Source organism: Phyllobates terribilis, unplaced genomic scaffold, assembly GCF_046119375.1.
Source record: "Phyllobates terribilis strain yellow unplaced genomic scaffold, ASM4611937v1 Scaffold_4__5_contigs__length_816908805, whole genome shotgun sequence".
NCBI classification, from domain to species: Eukaryota; Metazoa; Chordata; class Amphibia; order Anura; family Dendrobatidae; genus Phyllobates; species Phyllobates terribilis.
Genome location: NW_027362764.1, coordinates 585,182,440 through 585,203,535, shown reverse-complemented (window position 1 = coordinate 585,203,535; position 21,096 = coordinate 585,182,440). Strand labels below are relative to the sequence as shown.

The window sequence follows — 21,096 nt, the reverse complement described above, 5'->3', positions numbered from 1 at the left end:
TCCCATAGGTGAACACTTGTTGGCCTTTACTCTGCAATCCATCTCATCCCAAACCATCTCATTTGGGTTGAGGTCAGTTGATTGTAGAGACTGGCATCAGACACAGTACTCTAACCCATTCCTTCTTGGTCACATTGCACGTGTGTTTTCGGTCATTTTCCTGTTGTAACTCAAATGATGGCACAAACCAGATGGGATGAAATGTCATTGCAGAATGCTGTGGAAGCCATGCTAAGTAGGTGTGCCTTAAATTTGGAATAAATAACCAACAAACTGGGCACCACATTTTAAACAATACATCGAAAAACAGGAGAAAGTTCAGAGAAGAGCTACCAAGGTGATGAGCGGACTGCAAACTATGTCCTACGAGGAGCGGTTAAAGGATCTGGGAATGTTTAGCTTGCAAAAAAGAAGGCTAAGAGGAGACCTAATAGCTACAAATATCTGACGGGATGTCACAGTGTAGAGAGATCATCCTTATTCTCATTTGCACCTGGAAACACGAGAAGCAATAGAATGAACCTGAAAGGGAGAATATACAGATTAGATATTAGAAAAAACTTTTTGACAGTGAGAGTGATCAACAAGTGGAACAGGCTGCCACGAGAGGTGGTAAGTTCTCCTTCAATGGAAGTCTTCAAACAGAGGCTGGACAGACAGCAGTCTGAGATGGTTTAGTGACTTCTGCATTGAGCAGGGGACTGGACACGATGACCCTAGAGGTCCCTTCCAACTCTAATATTCTATGCTTTTAACTCACCAGCAAAGCACCCATACACCATCACACCATCATGCTTCACAGTAAGCACCACATATGTGGAAGTTATCCGCTTACTTTTCCTGTGTCTCACTAAGACATGGTGGTTGGTATCAAAATTCTCAAATTTTAACTCATCATTCCATAGTACAGATTTCCTTTGATCTAAGTTTTCAATTCTTTTGTTGCTTGGCAGAAACAAGTCTCTTCTTGTTTGCGATCCTCAATGGTGGCTTCTTCGCAGCAATTCGATTGTAAAGGCCTGCTTCTCGCAGTCTCTTCTGGACATTCGATGTTGAGTTGTGTCTTACAATCATTGATGTCTCTGCATCATTTATGAGGGTTGTTATTTGAGATGCTGTCTATTTGCGAATTCTAAGGTTGGTAACTCTGATGAACTTATCCTCTGCAGCAGAGGTACTTCTTTGTCTTCCTTTCCTGAGGAGGTCGTCTTGAGAGCCACTTTCATTATAGTAATTTATGGTGTTCATGACTCAAGGTTTTATCAATTTTTTGAATTTACTGACCTTCATGTTTTAAATAATGGACTTTCATTTTTCTTTACTTAGTTGCGTGGTTCAGGACATAATCTGGCATAGAACAGTTATGGAATACGGCTCAGTACTGTATGAAACTGTTTGCCAACACTGCCTCTGCAAAACACACCTTATAATCACAAACCTTTTCTGAAGATCGATGGTTCCACAAATGAGCTCTTGACGAGGCATACCTGTTCACTGGAAGCTTTTGAAGGGGGCGAGAATCTGATCAAACTGCCTCAAAGAATAGCAATGGGATGTAAAGCTGTCATCGGAGTAAAAAGGGGATATTTTGAAGAATCTAAGGTTTAACACTTTTTCTGGGGGTTTTTCACACATTCCACTAAAAACAATGAAAGCCTGAACATGAACAGGTGTGTTCAAACATTTGAATTGAACTGTATATATGGGAAAGGTTTTATATTTTGATCTTAGTGAAGTTTTCCAGGAGATGATAGGTCCTCTTTCATAACCTGTTTATCCCCCTTTTGCAGTAATCACCTCCACATCCTTTGCTCTTTCTGGGACTTTCGGACCAGTGGGCAGTTCTATCAGTGATTGACTGCTTTCTTTATATAGGAATGCAAACAGAGATGGCGATACTAAAATTCCCAGAAAGAGCAGAGGTTTAAATGATAAAACACAGGTTACATTGGATCTTTTCTCACAAAACTGTATATCAATGTACTCAGCTCCCTGTTGTATAACATGGTCCCTCCAGATTAGACAGTATTTTCATGGTGACGGGTTCCCTTTAAGGTCTATAGTCTGACTTGGTCATTCCAAAACACAAATAATTTTGCAATATACATTTGAATGCATTGTTCCGTTAATAATCACAAAGCAGCCCCAAACCATGATGCTCCTTCCATGCTTCACAGCTGGGATGATGATTTGGTGTTAGTATACAGTCATCATTCTCCTCCATAGTGTAGTGCATTTGTAATAAGATGTACCATTTCTTTTACATTTGTCTACAGAAGTATTTCACTAAAGTATTGTGGAACATCCAAGTGGTCTTGAGGAAACAGATAAAAAGTTGTTTTTTTGTTGGGATAGACAGCAGTGGCTTTCATAATGGTGTCCATGGGTTCCTTACCTTTTGGATTTTTTTCCTAAACTTTTTTTAGGATTGCCAGTCATATTCTTTTAACTTAAGTGTGACTTTATTTAATGGGCAAAGTGCATGAACAGACATGAAAAGCGCAACAGGTTTTGTGTTACTAGTTTAGTTGGATTGTGTTTATTGATAATTGTGACATAGGTAGAAATCAGAACACATGATGTTATTAATTTTGCAGAAATTTGGGTAATTGCAAAGGGTTCACTTACTTTTTTTGTAACTGTAATATTATAATACCAGTGGGTCACGCTTGTTGTAATCTGTCATTGCATAAAAGTAGCTGCATTCAGAGTTATTGCAGGACATGATAAGAAGCATAAAATGACATTTCTACACACTTCGGGAAATAATATGGCGTTTTTTATGAGCTATCATTAAGCTTTTGGAATTTCTAATCATAGTAAGCGCTATTAGTGCATTTCACCTTTTTATTGTCTGCTAAATCCTAGCTCACTATATTCTGTTTTATGTGTCCATAAGATTTGGTGGTTGCTTTTGGCTATAACCATTTCTGTGACTCTCTTAGCTCATGCACAGTCACTTGCTCTCTTATTTTCAGCCAACAATCTAATCCTTGGGATCACACAAAGCACATGTACATCAGCACCAAATTTCACATGTAGGCTATAAAGTAATGATGAGGACTTATTTTTGTGCCTGAAAAGCACCAGGGAAAGAACTCCAACGGCACCTAAAGTGAATACCGATATTTCAACAAATCTTTTTTTTTTCTCTAAATACAGTAGGTCTACAATTTTGTTCCACATTAATGTGCAGCACAGTGGCTCAGTGGTTAGCACTGCAGCCAGTGGTCCTGGGTTCAAATCCCACCAAGGACAACATCTGCAAGGAGTTTGTATGTTTGCGTGGGTTTTCTCCAGTTTCCTCCCACACTCCAAAAACATACTGATAGGGAATGTAGATTGTGAGCCCCAATGGGGATAGTGCCGATATTGTCTGTGAAGCGCTGTGGAATTAATGGTGCTATATAAGTGAGAAAAATAAAATATGTCTTTACAGGAGACAGAACTCTACTTTGTACACAATAATGTGTGAATACGTCTTTACAGGAAACAGTGCATGCGCTGGAGGGATTCATAAGTCTGCAGTCACACAGAGTGACTGCAGACTTATCATTTTGGACCTGACAACCCCATTTAACTAGCAGCACAAAATGTATTATCACAAGCTATGTAAACTAATAAACCCACAAGACTCTTACTGAAGAACATGGTGCACAGTCAAGCACACAGTGTAAGTAGCCCAGAGCACTGCCTTGAGCACAGGGAATATAAAAGGAGAACAATGAACAGAGAGGTGTGACAGCTGGGAGAATGATGAAGAGAAATTCCTGCAAGAAAGACAGACAGCACAAGAAAAAGCCCCCATTCAACAAGTATTGCATCCGAAGTAAAGGCTCCCCCTCCTAATTATTATTTATTCTTCTCTTCTATTAGTACTGCACATGTCAGCCTTTAAAATGTATGTGCAGTGCAAGCTACTGAGAAATGTTAAAAAAAAAAAACAATGTGTTTTTTTTCTGTTGGTCAGAGTCAGGAGGAGCAGCATTTTTCAGACCCCTGAGAGATACTCAGGTCAGCTCATCACATGGCAGAAATGGCTTTGTACTATGAAAAGTGGGAGGAATGCAAGGAAGAAGAAACTGTGTGTGCAGCAATTTATCCATCTTGAGACTGTATAGAAGTCTCCAGATGGTGCTTTGTAGATGGTTGAGCAGCCACTGAGAATGGGAGTGAGTAAGCTGTGTGATAGATACAACTCTACTTCTTGGGAAATGTAATCTGGAGGCATGGAGGGAGAGCTGGTAAAAAAAATTCAGGATATAAACAATAACAAACCACAAGGGTGGCTCCAGGGCTGAAGGGGAGCTAAATAAAAAAATAACTAACAGGGTAAGTTGGGGACTCAATACAGGGACAGACAGGTTGTTTTTTGTTTTTCTGTGCCCCGATAACCACTTTAATACATATTACAATAATGTGCAGCCCATCCTCCTATAACATCAGTCTGGCTGTGTCATCTAAACTACCTCCTATCATAGCAGTTATACAATCTCCACTAACATGGCTGTTGCTTTCTCTGCTCTGCAGATTAATTTTCTAATTGAAAAATCTGCAGAAAGTAAATCCAAAGAAAGAATCAGCCACCTTAAGACTCTTGTGGGACTACCATATAAGAAGAATTTGTCTGTGTAGCCCAGCCCCACTGCTATAACTACAGACTGCCCGTCTTTCCTGAACTCTGCTGAAAATACACAGCAATTTCCCTAAGTTGAATATTTGCTTGTTTGTTTCCAGAGCACTGCGAAGTGAAAAGTTTGGTAAAAACATAAATATTGTTTTAAAGTTTAATATTAAAGTATTGCTGTAAGTGAATGTTGCTCAATATGTAACAAGTTGTTCTGAACTAAACAGTGATGGATGATTTATTTTTAGGTTCTGCTGGCTCGTGTAGATGGCTCAGTATGTACAATAAACTGGTCTTAAGACTTAGCTGGTAAAGGGTTTATGGGGCACTTTAAAATCGTAGTTTCAAATCTAGATCAGCAATATTTTTCTACATTTTTCAATGTATTATACATTAGCACACTGTGAAGAGTCAGCTGAGTATTAGGCTTGCAGCAGTAAAATAGGGCAAAATACAGTATATATTATATTAGCCAACAGGAATAAGTAATATATCTTAAGGCCATCAACTCTTGATTGCGTCTGTTGTGTTTAGGAGACGTAATATTCGGTCATTCTTGGTGAGATCTGCTGGTTGTTCATTGGCCTGTAATAAAAATAAATAACAGTAAATTACACCCTATTGTCCTACAATATATTGAAATTAAAAATCAGGTTAAACAGGGTTACCATGGGAAATTCAGATTCCTTTTATTGCACAGCAAACTACAGACGTCCCTGACATGGCTGAGCAGCTAAAAAAAACCTTGATTAAATACTCTGTTAGGCCCCATTCACACGTTCAGTATTTGGTCAGTATTTTATATCAGTATTTGTAAGCCAAAACCAGGTGAGGAACAATCAGATGATAAGTATAATAGAAACACGTCACCACTTCTGTATTTATCACCCACTCCTGGTTTTGACTTACCTTGAGTAATCGGGAATCAGCATGACAAAGTCACTGAGTCGTAGCTGCAAACACATCCTGGACATAGGGATTGACACAAAAACATGATTGCATTTAGTTTTAATAATCTGCAGCAGCGTGGTACCAGATTCATAGGAAAAAGCTGACGTCAGGTTCCCTATACTTTATAAGCAAGAAAGAAGAGTTACATGCATTATATGACAGTACAGTGCACCATGCAAAGCTATAACATTACATCCAGATCCCCCCACAGATTACAGCTGATTTCTGCGAGTTCCAGCGGCTTGACACCCTGAGATCAGATAACTGATACAGGGAACCCCCTAACAGAAAGAATTTGCCTAAAGAAGGCAAACTAAATATAACCTGCATATTGGATGCATGATTTTATGTTTTAAAGGGGTTGTCCAGCCATGGAGTACAAGTCTACGGTCTCTCTATGTGACTGCAGACTTGTAAATCCTCACAGAGCGCACACTGCGTACTGTGAGGATTCTAAGGTGTTGGCGCTGGGAGCAGCAGGCGCATGACAACAAGTATGCGATTTGCACGTGCCGACAAGATGTGCACAGCCTCGCTCAATGCAAGTGTATTGAGCGAAGCCGGACACGTCTAGTCGGAATGTAGCCGGTAGTTTTCAAATCACATACTTGCGGTCACATGACCGGCCGCTCCCGACCCCGGAGAATCCTCACAGCACTCAGTGCACGCGCTGTGAAGATTCACAAGTCTGCAGTCACATGGAATGACTGCAGACTTGTACTCCAAGGCTGGACAACCCCCTTAAGTAACAATTTATAGTTAAGGGAAAGGCTGCAGGACCAAATTCCATTTGATGGGCCAGGGCAATGACAGGGGTATGAGGAGCATTATTTTACTCACTTATACAGCACCATTCATTCCACAACGCTGTACAGACAGGTTATTATCATATTGCTGGAGGTCTGGCACCTAGACACCTCAGATCAGATATCACAATGACCACTGACTGCTGGAGGTACAGTGTATGGAGCCAGAATAACACAGCTCTGTACACTGGGCAGTGACCGATCTCAGGTACTGCAGCTACTACAGTGAATAGTAGCTGAGCTCCTGTACCCAGGAACAGCCACTACACAATGTACAAAGTTGTGGCCTTCTGGCTCCATATACAGGGTGGGTACTTTTGGCAGCTGTGGGTCATGCTAACAGTTGATCAGTAGGGTGCTGAGTGTCCTGATTCAGATCCATTAGTAATGTGTTTAAATCAATTTTAATAGTCACTCACTTTATTTCTAATTGTAGGGTTGGCTCCAGCTTCTAACAGAAGAGAAACTGATTTAAGGTTCCCACCTAGAACTGCAGCATGGAGAGCTGTGGATCCATTCTGAGGCAAATAAGATTTTAAAATCACATAAGTAGTAAAGTAATCAGTTTTATACTAGTTCGTCCTACCAAGTTAAAAGAAGAATTTACAATGAATAATAATTACAGTAAAGATTTGCCAGAGCCTGGTCCAGATGGCATATTTGTAGTCCATGGCTTCCAGACCAGATCTTTGCACACCTCCTACCACCTGCAGCATCTTTGGCATCTTTTTTGGTTAGTAGGCAATAGTGACATTGTTACATTGAGGTGTGTAGGGAGCCTACTAATCAGAAGAGGTGATGGGCATGTCGCAGGGAGCAGAAGGTTCACAGAGCTCTGGATTGTCTCTGGCCACAAGACCGGGGTTCTGCAAAAATCTCTGCTCAACTCCAAAATATGATTTAAGTTTTAGTTTGGCTTACAGTAACATTCAGCAACAATACTAACAAGTAGCATTCAGAACTGAGGTTATTCCTGTCTTATCTGTTTCCATCAGAAATGAGCAGTGACAGATATATCTGACAGCCATCTACTTGAGCATGCACTACGAAAATTAAAGTTCTGTTTAGGGACTCATGCAGACTAGTGTATAAATTAGATTTGTGCTGTCTGATTTTTAATCGGAGAGCACATGGACAGCACACTGATCCAAGTTATTCAATAGGGCTGTTCAGAAGAACGATTTGTTTCTCAGTCTGACTGTCCGTGAAAAAAAAATTGCAGCATGCACTACTTTCTACCGCGTCTCGGATGAGACTCACCTATTCAAGATTATAAGAAAAAATGTTTAAAAAATTGAGACAAAAAACGAGGTGATAAAAGCGTTGCTGAGTGCGACAGACAGCTAGGTACTGTCTTCATAGGAATTTATTAAAAGAATATGGGCTATGCTTTTTAGGCCAGGCAGGGGCGGACTGGCCCACCGAAGGATCGGGAAAACCCCCGGTGGGCCCCGGGTCCCGATGGCCATGCCCCCAAGCCCTGCCCCCCTACACCCCTGGGCCCTGTACAGAGAAAAGAGGGCCCCCCCGGTTCGCTAATCATATCGGCAGCTCTGCCGATATGATTAGTGATGGGCCCTCTGCAGCGGCAAAGCAGGGAGAGCGATCTCCCTGCTCTGCCTGCTGCTGCAGTGCCCCTCTGCCTCCTCTGCGCAGCGCGACACTGCCGGCGCTTGCGCAGGAGGTCAGTCTCAGGGCGGGACTGCTTCCTGTGCGCGCTGTGGTGAACGGACCCGGCGTCGCCCCAGGCAGTGGCAGCAGAATCTATGGGCTCCTGTCAGGTATATATTATTGGAGGCAGGAGAATCTATGGGCTCCTGTCAGGTATATATTATTGGAGCCAGCAGAATCTATGGGCTCCTGTCAGGTATATATTATTGGAGGCAGCAGAATGTATGGGCTCCTGTCAGGTATATATTATTGGAGGCAGCAGAATCTATGGGCTCCTACCAGGTATATATTACTGGAGGCAGCAGAATGTATGGGCTCCTACCAGGTATATATTATTGGAGGCAGGAGAATGTATGGGCTCCTCTCAGGTATATAATTATTGGAGGCGGGAGAATGTATGGACTCCTGTCAGGTATATAATTATTGGAGGCAGCAGAATCTATGGGCTCCTGTCAGGTATATAATATTGGAGGCAGCAGAATGTATGGGCTCCTGTCAGGTATATATTATTGGAGGCAGCAGAATGTATGGACTCCTGTCAGGTATATATTATTGGAGGCAGCAGAATGTATGGACTCCTGTCAGGTATATATTATTGGAGGCAGCAGAATCTATGGGCTCCTGTCAGGTATATATTATAGGAGGCAGCAGAATCTATGGGCTTCTGTCAGGTATATATTATTGGAGGCAGGAGAATGTATGGACTCCTGTCAGGTATATATTATTGGAGGCAGCAGAATGTATGGGCTCCTGTCAGGTATATATTATAGGAGGCAGCAGAATCTATGGGCTTCTGTCAGGTATATATTATTGGAGGCAGGAGAATGTATGCGCTCCTGTCAGGTATATATTATTGGAGGCAGCAGAATGTATGGACTCCTGTCAGGTATATATTATTGCAGGCAGCAGAATGTATGGGCTCCTGTCAGGTATATATTATTGGAGGCAGCAGAATGTATGAGCTCCTGTCGGGTATATATTATTGGAGGCAGCAGAATGTATGGACTCCTGTCAGGTATATATTATTGGAGGCAGCAGAATCTATGGGCTCTTGTCAGGTATATATTATTGCAGGCAGCAGAATGTATGGGCTCCTGTCAGGTATATATTATTGGAGGCAGGAGAATGTATGGGCTCTTGTCAGGTATATATTATTGCAGGCAGCAGAATGTATGGGCTCCTGTCAGGTATATATTATTGGAGGCAACAGAATGTATGAGCTCCTGTCGGGTATATATTATTGGAGGCAGCAGAATGTATGGGCTCCTACCAGGTATATATTATTGGAGGCAGCAGAATGTATGGGCTCCTGTCAGGTATATATTATTGGAGGCAGCAGAATCTATGGGCTCCTGTCAGGTATATATTATAGGAGGCAGCAGAATCTATGGGCTTCTGTCAGGTATATATTATTGGAGGCAGGAGAATGTATGGACTCCTGTCAGGTATATATTATTGGAGGCAGCAGAAAGTATGGGCTCCTGTCAGGTATATATTATAGGAGGCAGCAGAATCTATGGGCTTCTGTCAGGTATATATTATTGGAGGCAGGAGAATGTATGCGCTCCTGTCAGGTATATATTATTGGAGGCAGCAGAATGTATGGACTCCTGTCAGGTATATATTATTGGAGGCAGCAGAATGTATGGGCTCTTGTCAGGTATATATTATTGGAGGCAGCAGAATGTATGGGCTCCTGTCAGGTATATATTATTGGAGGCAGCAGAATGTACGGGCTCTTGTCAGGTATATATTATTGGAGGCAGCAGAATGTATGGGCTCCTGTCAGGTATATATTATTGGAGGCAGGAGAATGTATGGGCTCCTGTCAGGTATATATTATTGGAGGCAGGAGAATCTATAGGCTCCTGTCAGGTATATATTATAGGAGGCAGCAGAATCTATGGGCTTCTGTCAGGTATATATTATTGGAGGCAGGAGAATCTATGGGCTCCTGTCAGGTATATATTATTGGAGGCAGCAGAATCTATGGGCTCCTGTCAGGTATATATTATTGGAGGCAGCAGAATCTATGGGCTCCTGTCAGGTATATATTATAGGAGGCAGCAGAATCTATGGGCTTCTGTCAGGTATATATTATTGGAGGCAGGAGAATCTATGGGCTCCTGTCAGGTATATATTATAGGAGGCAGCAGAATCTATGGGCTTCTGTCAGGTATATATTATTGGAGGCAGGAGAATGTATGGGCTCCTGTCAGGTATATATTATAGGAGGCAGCAGAATCTATGGGTTCCTGTCAGGTATATACTAGGTATATATTATTGGAGGCAGGAGAATGTATGAACTCCTGTCAGGTATACAGTATATTATTGGAGGCAGCAGAATCTATGGAATCCTGTCAGGTATATATTATAGGAGGCAGCAGCATCTATGGGCTCCTGTCAGGTATATATTATAGGAGGCAGGAGAATCTATGGGCTCCTGTCAGGTATATATTATAGGAGGCAGCAGAATCTATGAGTTTCCTGTCAGGTATATACTAGGTATATATTATTGGTGGCAGGAGAATATATGAACTCCTGTCAGGTATACAGTATATTATTGGAGCCAGCAGAATCTATGGGCTCCTGTCAGGTATATATTATTGGAGGCAGCAGAATGTATGGACTCCTGTCAGGTATATATTATTGGAGGCAGCAGAATCTATGGGCTCCTACCAGGTATATATTATTGGAGGCAGCAGAATCTATGGGCTCCTACCAGGTATATATTATTGGAGGCAGCAGAATCTATGGGTCCTGTCAGGTATATATTATTGGAGGCAGCAGAATCTATGGGCTCCTGTCAGGTATATATTATTGGAGGCAGCAGAATCTATGGGCTCCTGTCAGGTATATATTATTGGAGGCAGCAGAATCTATGGGCTCCTGTCAGGTATATATTATTGGAGGCAGCAGAATCCATGGGCTCCTGTCAGGTATATATTATTGGAGGCAGCAGAATCTATGGGCTCCTGTCAGGTATATATTATTGGAGGCAGGAGAATGTATGGGCTCCTACCAGGTATATATTATTGGAGGCAGCAGAATCTATGGGCTCCTGTCAGGTATATATTATTGGAGGTAGCAGAATGTATGGGCTCCTGTCAGGTATATATTATTGGAGCCAGGAGAATGTATGGGCTCCTGTCAGGTATAAATTATAGGAGGCAGGAGAATCTATGGGCACCTGTCAGGTATATATTATAGGAGGCAGGAGAATCTATGGGTTCCTGTCAGGTATATATTATTGGAGGCAGGAGAATGTATGGGCTCCTGTCAGGTATATATTATTGGAGGAAGCAGAATGTATGGGCTCCTGTCAGGTATATATTATTGGAGGCAGCAGAATGTATGGGCTCCTGTCAGGTATATATTATTGGAGGCAGCAGAATGTATGAGCTCCTGTCAGGTATATATTATTGGAAGCAGCAGAATGTATGGACTCCTGTCAGGTATATATTATTGGAGGCAGCAGAATGTATGGGCTCCTGTCAGGTATATATTATTGGAGGCAGCAGAATGTATGGACTCCTGTCAGGTATATATTATTGGAGGCAGGGGAATGTATGGGCTTCTGTCAGGTATATATTATTGGAGGCAGGAGAATGCATGGACTCCTGTCAGGTATATATTATTGGAGGCAGCAGAATGTATGGGCTCCTGTCAGGTATATATTATTGGAGCCAGCAGAATCTATGGGCTCCTGTCAGGTATATATTATTGGAGGCAGGAGAATGTATGGACTCCTGTCAGGTATATATTATTGGAGGCAGGAGAATGTATGGACTCCTGTCAGGTATATATTATTGGAGGCAGGAGAATGTATGGACTCCTGTCAGGTATATACTATTGGAGGCAGGAGAATCTATAGGCTCCTGTCAGGTATATATTATTGGAGGCAGCAGAATCTATGGGCTCCTGTCAGGTATATATTATTGGTGGCAGGAGAATCTATGGGCTCCTGTCAGGTATATATTATTGGAGGCAGCAGAAAGTATGGGCTCCTGTCAGGTATATATTATTGGTGGCAGGAGAATCTATGGGCTCCTGTCAGGTATATATTATTGGAGGCAGCAGAATCTATGGGCTCCTGTCAGGTATATATTATAGGAGGCAGCAGAATCTATGGGCTTCTGTCAGGTATATATTATTGGAGGCAGGAGAATCTATGGGCTCCTGTCAGGTATATATTATAGGAGGCAGCAGAATCTATGGGCTTCTGTCAGGTATATATTATTGGAGGCAGGAGAATGTATGGGCTCCTGTCAGGTATATATTATAGGAGGCAGCAGAATCTATGGGTTCCTGTCAGGTATATACTAGGTATATATTATTGGAGGCAGGAGAATGTATGAACTCCTGTCAGGTATACAGTATATTATTGGAGGCAGCAGAATCTATGGAATCCTGTCAGGTATATATTATAGGAGGCAGCAGCATCTATGGGCTCCTGTCAGGTATATATTATAGGAGGCAGGAGAATCTATGGGCTCCTGTCAGGTATATATTATAGGAGGCAGCAGAATCTATGAGTTTCCTGTCAGGTATATACTAGGTATATATTATTGGTGGCAGGAGAATATATGAACTCCTGTCAGGTATACAGTATATTATTGGAGCCAGCAGAATCTATGGGCTCCTGTCAGGTATATATTATTGGAGGCAGCAGAATGTATGGACTCCTGTCAGGTATATATTATTGGAGGCAGCAGAATCTATGGGCTCCTACCAGGTATATATTATTGGAGGCAGCAGAATCTATGGGCTCCTACCAGGTATATATTATTGGAGGCAGCAGAATCTATGGGTCCTGTCAGGTATATATTATTGGAGGCAGCAGAATCTATGGGCTCCTGTCAGGTATATATTATTGGAGGCAGCAGAATCTATGGGCTCCTGTCAGGTATATATTATTGGAGGCAGCAGAATCTATGGGCTCCTGTCAGGTATATATTATTGGAGGCAGCAGAATCCATGGGCTCCTGTCAGGTATATATTATTGGAGGCAGCAGAATCTATGGGCTCCTGTCAGGTATATATTATTGGAGGCAGGAGAATGTATGGGCTCCTACCAGGTATATATTATTGGAGGCAGCAGAATCTATGGGCTCCTGTCAGGTATATATTATTGGAGGTAGCAGAATGTATGGGCTCCTGTCAGGTATATATTATTGGAGCCAGGAGAATGTATGGGCTCCTGTCAGGTATAAATTATAGGAGGCAGGAGAATCTATGGGCACCTGTCAGGTATATATTATAGGAGGCAGGAGAATCTATGGGTTCCTGTCAGGTATATATTATTGGAGGCAGGAGAATGTATGGGCTCCTGTCAGGTATATATTATTGGAGGAAGCAGAATGTATGGGCTCCTGTCAGGTATATATTATTGGAGGCAGCAGAATGTATGGGCTCCTGTCAGGTATATATTATTGGAGGCAGCAGAATGTATGAGCTCCTGTCAGGTATATATTATTGGAAGCAGCAGAATGTATGGACTCCTGTCAGGTATATATTATTGGAGGCAGCAGAATGTATGGGCTCCTGTCAGGTATATATTATTGGAGGCAGCAGAATGTATGGACTCCTGTCAGGTATATATTATTGGAGGCAGGGGAATGTATGGGCTTCTGTCAGGTATATATTATTGGAGGCAGGAGAATGCATGGACTCCTGTCAGGTATATATTATTGGAGGCAGCAGAATGTATGGGCTCCTGTCAGGTATATATTATTGGAGGCAGCAGAATGTATGGACTCCTGTCAGGTATATATTATTGGAGGCAGGGGAATGTATGGGCTTCTGTCAGGTATATATTATTGGAGGCAGGAGAATGCATGGACTCCTGTCAGGTATATATTATTGGAGGCAGCAGAATGTATGGGCTCCTGTCAGGTATATATTATTGGAGCCAGCAGAATCTATGGGCTCCTGTCAGGTATATATTATTGGAGGCAGGAGAATGTATGGACTCCTGTCAGGTATATATTATTGGAGGCAGGAGAATGTATGGACTCCTGTCAGGTATATATTATTGGAGGCAGGAGAATGTATGGACTCCTGTCAGGTATATACTATTGGAGGCAGGAGAATCTATAGGCTCCTGTCAGGTATATATTATTGGAGGCAGCAGAATCTATGGGCTCCTGTCAGGTATATATTATTGGTGGCAGGAGAATCTATGGGCTCCTGTCAGGTATATATTATTGGAGGCAGCAGAAAGTATGGGCTCCTGTCAGGTATATATTATTGGTGGCAGGAGAATCTATGGGCTCCTGTCAGGTATATATTATTGGAGGCAGCAGAATCTATGGGCTCCTGTCAGGTATATATTATAGGAGGCAGCAGAATCTATGGGCTTCTGTCAGGTATATATTATTGGAGGCAGGAGAATCTATGGGCTCCTGTCAGGTATATATTATAGGAGGCAGCAGAATCTATGGGCTTCTGTCAGGTATATATTATTGGAGGCAGGAGAATGTATGGGCTCCTGTCAGGTATATATTATAGGAGGCAGCAGAATCTATGGGTTCCTGTCAGGTATATACTAGGTATATATTATTGGAGGCAGGAGAATGTATGAACTCCTGTCAGGTATACAGTATATTATTGGAGGCAGCAGAATCTATGGAATCCTGTCAGGTATATATTATAGGAGGCAGCAGCATCTATGGGCTCCTGTCAGGTATATATTATAGGAGGCAGGAGAATCTATGGGCTCCTGTCAGGTATATATTATAGGAGGCAGCAGAATCTATGAGTTTCCTGTCAGGTATATACTAGGTATATATTATTGGTGGCAGGAGAATATATGAACTCCTGTCAGGTATACAGTATATTATTGGAGCCAGCAGAATCTATGGGCTCCTGTCAGGTATATATTATTGGAGGCAGCAGAATGTATGGACTCCTGTCAGGTATATATTATTGGAGGCAGCAGAATCTATGGGCTCCTACCAGATATATATTATTGGAGGCAGCAGAATCTATGGGCTCCTACCAGGTATATATTATTGGAGGCAGCAGAATCTATGGGTCCTGTCAGGTATATATTATTGGAGGCAGCAGAATCTATGGGCTCCTGTCAGGTATATATTATTGGAGGCAGCAGAATCTATGGGCTCCTGTCAGGTATATATTATTGGAGGCAGCAGAATCTATGGGCTCCTGTCAGGTATATATTATTGGAGGCAGCAGAATCCATGGGCTCCTGTCAGGTATATATTATTGGAGGCAGCAGAATCTATGGGCTCCTGTCAGGTATATATTATTGGAGGCAGGAGAATGTATGGGCTCCTACCAGGTATATATTATTGGAGGCAGCAGAATCTATGGGCTCCTGTCAGGTATATATTATTGGAGGTAGCAGAATGTATGGGCTCCTGTCAGGTATATATTATTGGAGCCAGGAGAATGTATGGGCTCCTGTCAGGTATAAATTATAGGAGGCAGGAGAATCTATGGGCACCTGTCAGGTATATATTATAGGAGGCAGGAGAATCTATGGGTTCCTGTCAGGTATATATTATTGGAGGCAGGAGAATGTATGGGCTCCTGTCAGGTATATATTATTGGAGGAAGCAGAATGTATGGGCTCCTGTCAGGTATATATTATTGGAGGCAGCAGAATGTATGGGCTCCTGTCAGGTATATATTATTGGAGGCAGCAGAATGTATGAGCTCCTGTCAGGTATATATTATTGGAAGCAGCAGAATGTATGGACTCCTGTCAGGTATATATTATTGGAGGCAGCAGAATGTATGGGCTCCTGTCAGGTATATATTATTGGAGGCAGCAGAATGTATGGACTCCTGTCAGGTATATATTATTGGAGGCAGGAGAATGTATGGACTCCTGTCAGGTATATACTATTGGAGGCAGGAGAATCTATAGGCTCCTGTCAGGTATATATTATTGGAGGCAGCAGAATCTATGGGCTCCTGTCAGGTATATATTATTGGTGGCAGGAGAATCTATGGGCTCCTGTCAGGTATATATTATTGGAGGCAGCAGAAAGTATGGGCTCCTGTCAGGTATATATTATTGGTGGCAGGAGAATCTATGGGCTCCTGTCAGGTATATATTATTGGAGGCAGCAGAATCTATGGGCTCCTGTCAGGTATATATTATAGGAGGCAGCAGAATCTATGGGCTTCTGTCAGGTATATATTATTGGAGGCAGGAGAATCTATGGGCTCCTGTCAGGTATATATTATAGGAGGCAGCAGAATCTATGGGCTTCTGTCAGGTATATATTATTGGAGGCAGGAGAATGTATGGGCTCCTGTCAGGTATATATTATAGGAGGCAGCAGAATCTATGGGTTCCTGTCAGGTATATACTAGGTATATATTATTGGAGGCAGGAGAATGTATGAACTCCTGTCAGGTATACAGTATATTATTGGAGGCAGCAGAATCTATGGAATCCTGTCAGGTATATATTATAGGAGGCAGCAGCATCTATGGGCTCCTGTCAGGTATATATTATAGGAGGCAGGAGAATCTATGGGCTCCTGTCAGGTATATATTATAGGAGGCAGCAGAATCTATGAGTTTCCTGTCAGGTATATACTAGGTATATATTATTGGTGGCAGGAGAATATATGAACTCCTGTCAGGTATACAGTATATTATTGGAGCCAGCAGAATCTATGGGCTCCTGTCAGGTATATATTATTGGAGGCAGCAGAATGTATGGACTCCTGTCAGGTATATATTATTGGAGGCAGCAGAATCTATGGGCTCCTACCAGATATATATTATTGGAGGCAGCAGAATCTATGGGCTCCTACCAGGTATATATTATTGGAGGCAGCAGAATCTATGGGTCCTGTCAGGTATATATTATTGGAGGCAGCAGAATCTATGGGCTCCTGTCAGGTATATATTATTGGAGGCAGCAGAATCTATGGGCTCCTGTCAGGTATATATTATTGGAGGCAGCAGAATCTATGGGCTCCTGTCAGGTATATATTATTGGAGGCAGCAGAATCCATGGGCTCCTGTCAGGTATATATTATTGGAGGCAGCAGAATCTATGGGCTCCTGTCAGGTATATATTATTGGAGGCAGGAGAATGTATGGGCTCCTACCAGGTATATATTATTGGAGGCAGCAGAATCTATGGGCTCCTGTCAGGTATATATTATTGGAGGTAGCAGAATGTATGGGCTCCTGTCAGGTATATATTATTGGAGCCAGGAGAATGTATGGGCTCCTGTCAGGTATAAATTATAGGAGGCAGGAGAATCTATGGGCACCTGTCAGGTATATATTATAGGAGGCAGGAGAATCTATGGGTTCCTGTCAGGTATATATTATTGGAGGCAGGAGAATGTATGGGCTCCTGTCAGGTATATATTATTGGAGGAAGCAGAATGTATGGGCTCCTGTCAGGTATATATTATTGGAGGCAGCAGAATGTATGGGCTCCTGTCAGGTATATATTATTGGAGGCAGCAGAATGTATGAGCTCCTGTCAGGTATATATTATTGGAAGCAGCAGAATGTATGGACTCCTGTCAGGTATATATTATTGGAGGCAGCAGAATGTATGGGCTCCTGTCAGGTATATATTATTGGAGGCAGCAGAATGTATGGACTCCTGTCAGGTATATATTATTGGAGGCAGGGGAATGTATGGGCTTCTGTCAGGTATATATTATTGGAGGCAGGAGAATGCATGGACTCCTGTCAGGTATATATTATTGGAGGCAGCAGAATGTATGGGCTCCTGTCAGGTATATATTATTGGAGCCAGCAGAATCTATGGGCTCCTGTCAGGTATATATTATTGGAGGCAGGAGAATGTATGGACTCCTGTCAGGTATATATTATTGGAGGCAGGAGAATGTATGGACTCCTGTCAGGTATATATTATTGGAGGCAGGAGAATGTATGGACTCCTGTCAGGTATATACTATTGGAGGCAGTAGAATCTATAGGCTCCTGTCAGGTATATATTATTGGAGGCAGCAGAATCTATGGGCTCCTGTCAGGTATATATTATTGGTGGTAGGAGAATCTATGGGCTCCTGTCAGGTATATATTATTGAAGGCAGCAGAAAGTATGGGCTCCTGTCAGGTATATATTATTGGAGGCAGGAGAATGTATGGACTCCTGTCAGGTATATATTATTGGAGGCAGGAGAATGTATGGACTCCTGTCAGGTATATATTATTCGAGGCAGCAGAATCTATGGGCTCCTGTCAGGTATATATTATTGGAGGCAGGAGAATGTATGGGCTCCTGTCAGGTATATATTATTGGAGGCAGCAGAATGTATGGGCTCCTGTCAGGTATATATTATTCGAGGCAGCAGAATCTATGGGCTCCTGTCAGGTATATATTATTTGATAATCATGCCTATTGCCCAGCTCCAGCCATATTTTGATCGCCAGCCAGATAAAACAAGGTAGCTGGGGGCTGGGATTCGCAGCATGATAAGGCCCAAGCATTCTTGGCCCCCCATGCTGAAAATCGCAGCCCGCAGCCACCCCTGAAAATGGCGTATTCATCATAGTACCATTTCCAGGTGCTTTACCCGGCTCTTCCTGGTGGTGAGTGGCACCCTGGGTAATGATAGGGTTAGTACCAGGCCAGCTTTGTATTATCAGCTGGTACTAAGCCCGAAATTCATGGTGTTACGCCAAATTAGACATAACCACCATCAATTTCTAGTAAACAGAAAAAAAAAGACAGACATTTTTTTTTTATTAAAAATAAAACACATTTAGAGACTCCATCTTTAATAAAGAAAAATCCTCACTCCAAAGTAATCCATAGGTCTTCTGTCTTCAGCTCTGCTACATCTTTGCCATCAGACAAATATGTCTGCTGACAGATGAGCCGGCACAGAATGACACTGGAGCACTGTTACTGTGTAGTGCAGTGCTATGTTTCTTTTTTTTGTCATTTCAAGCAGTGTAGAAATCTTGGGAAAAGTGTGGATTGTGCTCTGGAAGTGATCAGTTATAGCTAACTATGTTATTTTCTGCAGAGATAAGTCCTGCATAGAAGATGTGATATATCGGTCTGCAGATAAAGAACTTCACCTAGAGACATCACTGGTGAGTATGTGTATTACCTATACACACACACTGACACTATATACAGAGCTCCTGTGCATAATGTCACTGGTGATCACTGTATTACCTCCACACTGACACTATACACAGAGCTCCTGTGTATAATGTCACTGATAATCTCTACATTATCTGTACACTGACACTATACACAGAGCTCCTGTGCATAATGTCACTGGTGATCACTGTATTACCTCTACACTGACACTACAGTATACACAGAGCTCCTGTGTATTATGTTACTGGTGATCACTGTATTACCTCTACACTGACACTATACACAGAGTTCCTGTGCATAATGTCACTGATAATCTCTACATTATCTGTACACTGACTCTAAATACAGAGCTTTTTTACATTTTCATTATCAGTCACTATCTGGTGCTATTATGTGCCATGGTCATGGCGTGGCGGTATTTGTCCCTTGTATGTGGTATTATTCAGACAGTCACTATGTGGTGGTAATATGTGGTCTTCTCATGGTGTGGCAGTATATATACCTTGTACTTGGTAGTATTTGATCACTATGTGGTGGTATGTGTTCTGGTCATGGTGTGGCAGTATTTCTCTCTTCTATATGGTATTATTAGTCTAGGTATAGTGGATTGTTGTCAGTCATTTGTTTTTTTGGATATTAAGAATGGGAACATTCTTTATTTGCAATACATATTAAATACTTGGATGTTTAACCTCTCCCTGTGTTGTGACTACTACACAGCAGCAGAGATGCACGTCAGCTCAAGACGCAAAAAATAAGCCGTCACACAGCCCCAGATCCAAAAAAATGAGAACACTGCGGTGCGCAGAACATGGCGCGAAAAGTGTGATTCTTTTTTTTCAAACTTGTGAATTTGTTTTACCAGTAAAGGTATACATGTTTGGTATCTACGAACTCGTACTGACCCAAGGCATCACACTGTCACATCGGTTTTACCATATAGTGAACATGGTGACTAAAAACCCAATAAACAAACGTGTAATTGCACTTTTTTTGCAATTTTACTGCACTTGGAATTTTTGTTGCCATTTCCCTGTACACTATATGGTAAAATAAATGATTGCATCTGAAAGTACAACTCGTCCTGCAAAAAAACTGTCTTTCCTGCTGCTACAGACTTTTCTATGACTACAATTTACATTCTGCTGCTTACACAAACATTTTTGCAGTTTACAATACACTTCTTACACTTGCTTGCACCCACGTTTCATGTGAAAGAGTGTTCTCAAAGCTGAAAATTGTAAAAAATCGTCTGAGGTCTTCGATTGGACAGGAGCTTTTAGAGTCACTCCTTCTGTTGAACATTGAGTATAACATTTCAAGGAACTTAGACTATGATGACATTATTAATACGTATGCAATGTCATCTTCTGTTCTGAAAAAAAAACTTTTGTAATTTTGCTGCTGAATGACTGTTAGTGTGTGTTTATTTGTTGTTTTGGGCATTTCACTAACAATTGAATGGTATTGTATTATAGAGGAGAGGAAAATGTGCAATACAAACTTCCAAAATGCTTACAGAATTCTTTAAGTTTTCCCAGTGGGCCAAGTTTGGTTCTGCTACAATGATGCTGGCTGCTGGGATGCTAGATAGATGCAGGTTCAATTTGTGGCACTTATACTTTAAGGAAATGTACCTTGAAAGTATTTATTGTTATTGTTCTGTTATGGCACTTTATCACACACTGATGTGAATAAGATAACAGTGTTCCTCTTTTGTCAGGAGTGTTTCTTTAGTTTGTTATATATTCAATATATTGGTTATTTATTGGTTAATAAAGTTAATTCATTTTGAAAGAGTTTGTGGACTCATGTTATTCCTATATACGGTGACTGCATGGTGCTGGTGGGTCCCAGGTACTCCAGTCCGGCGCTGAGGCCAGGCATGTACTGTATGTTAGCAGTGCAACAGACAGGGTTTAAATGGACAAAAAAGGAGGGAAAATAGTTACAAA

The 21,096-nt window shown here is 41.8% G+C and overlaps 1 protein-coding gene across 4 annotated transcripts in view; it reads right to left on the bottom strand.

The window, feature by feature from the left end:
• Positions 1–606: 606 nt before the first annotated feature.
• The window catches only part of ANKRD29 (ankyrin repeat domain 29), a 92,772-nt gene continuing 72,282 nt past the window's right edge, over positions 607–21,096 (bottom strand). The window contains exons 9-11 of one of the 4 annotated variants that reach the window (XM_073679184.1): positions 6,804–6,902; positions 5,537–5,593; positions 609–5,212 (exon numbers count right to left, since the gene is read on the bottom strand). In XM_073679184.1, the coding sequence (XP_073535285.1) occupies positions 5,567–5,593; positions 6,804–6,902 (126 nt within the window). In that variant the 3' untranslated portion in view covers positions 609–5,212; positions 5,537–5,566. Of the gene's footprint in view, positions 5,213–5,536; positions 5,594–6,803; positions 6,903–21,096 lie in introns of all 4 variants that reach the window. The other 3 variants (XM_073679186.1, XM_073679183.1, XM_073679185.1) reach the window with 3 other exon arrangements.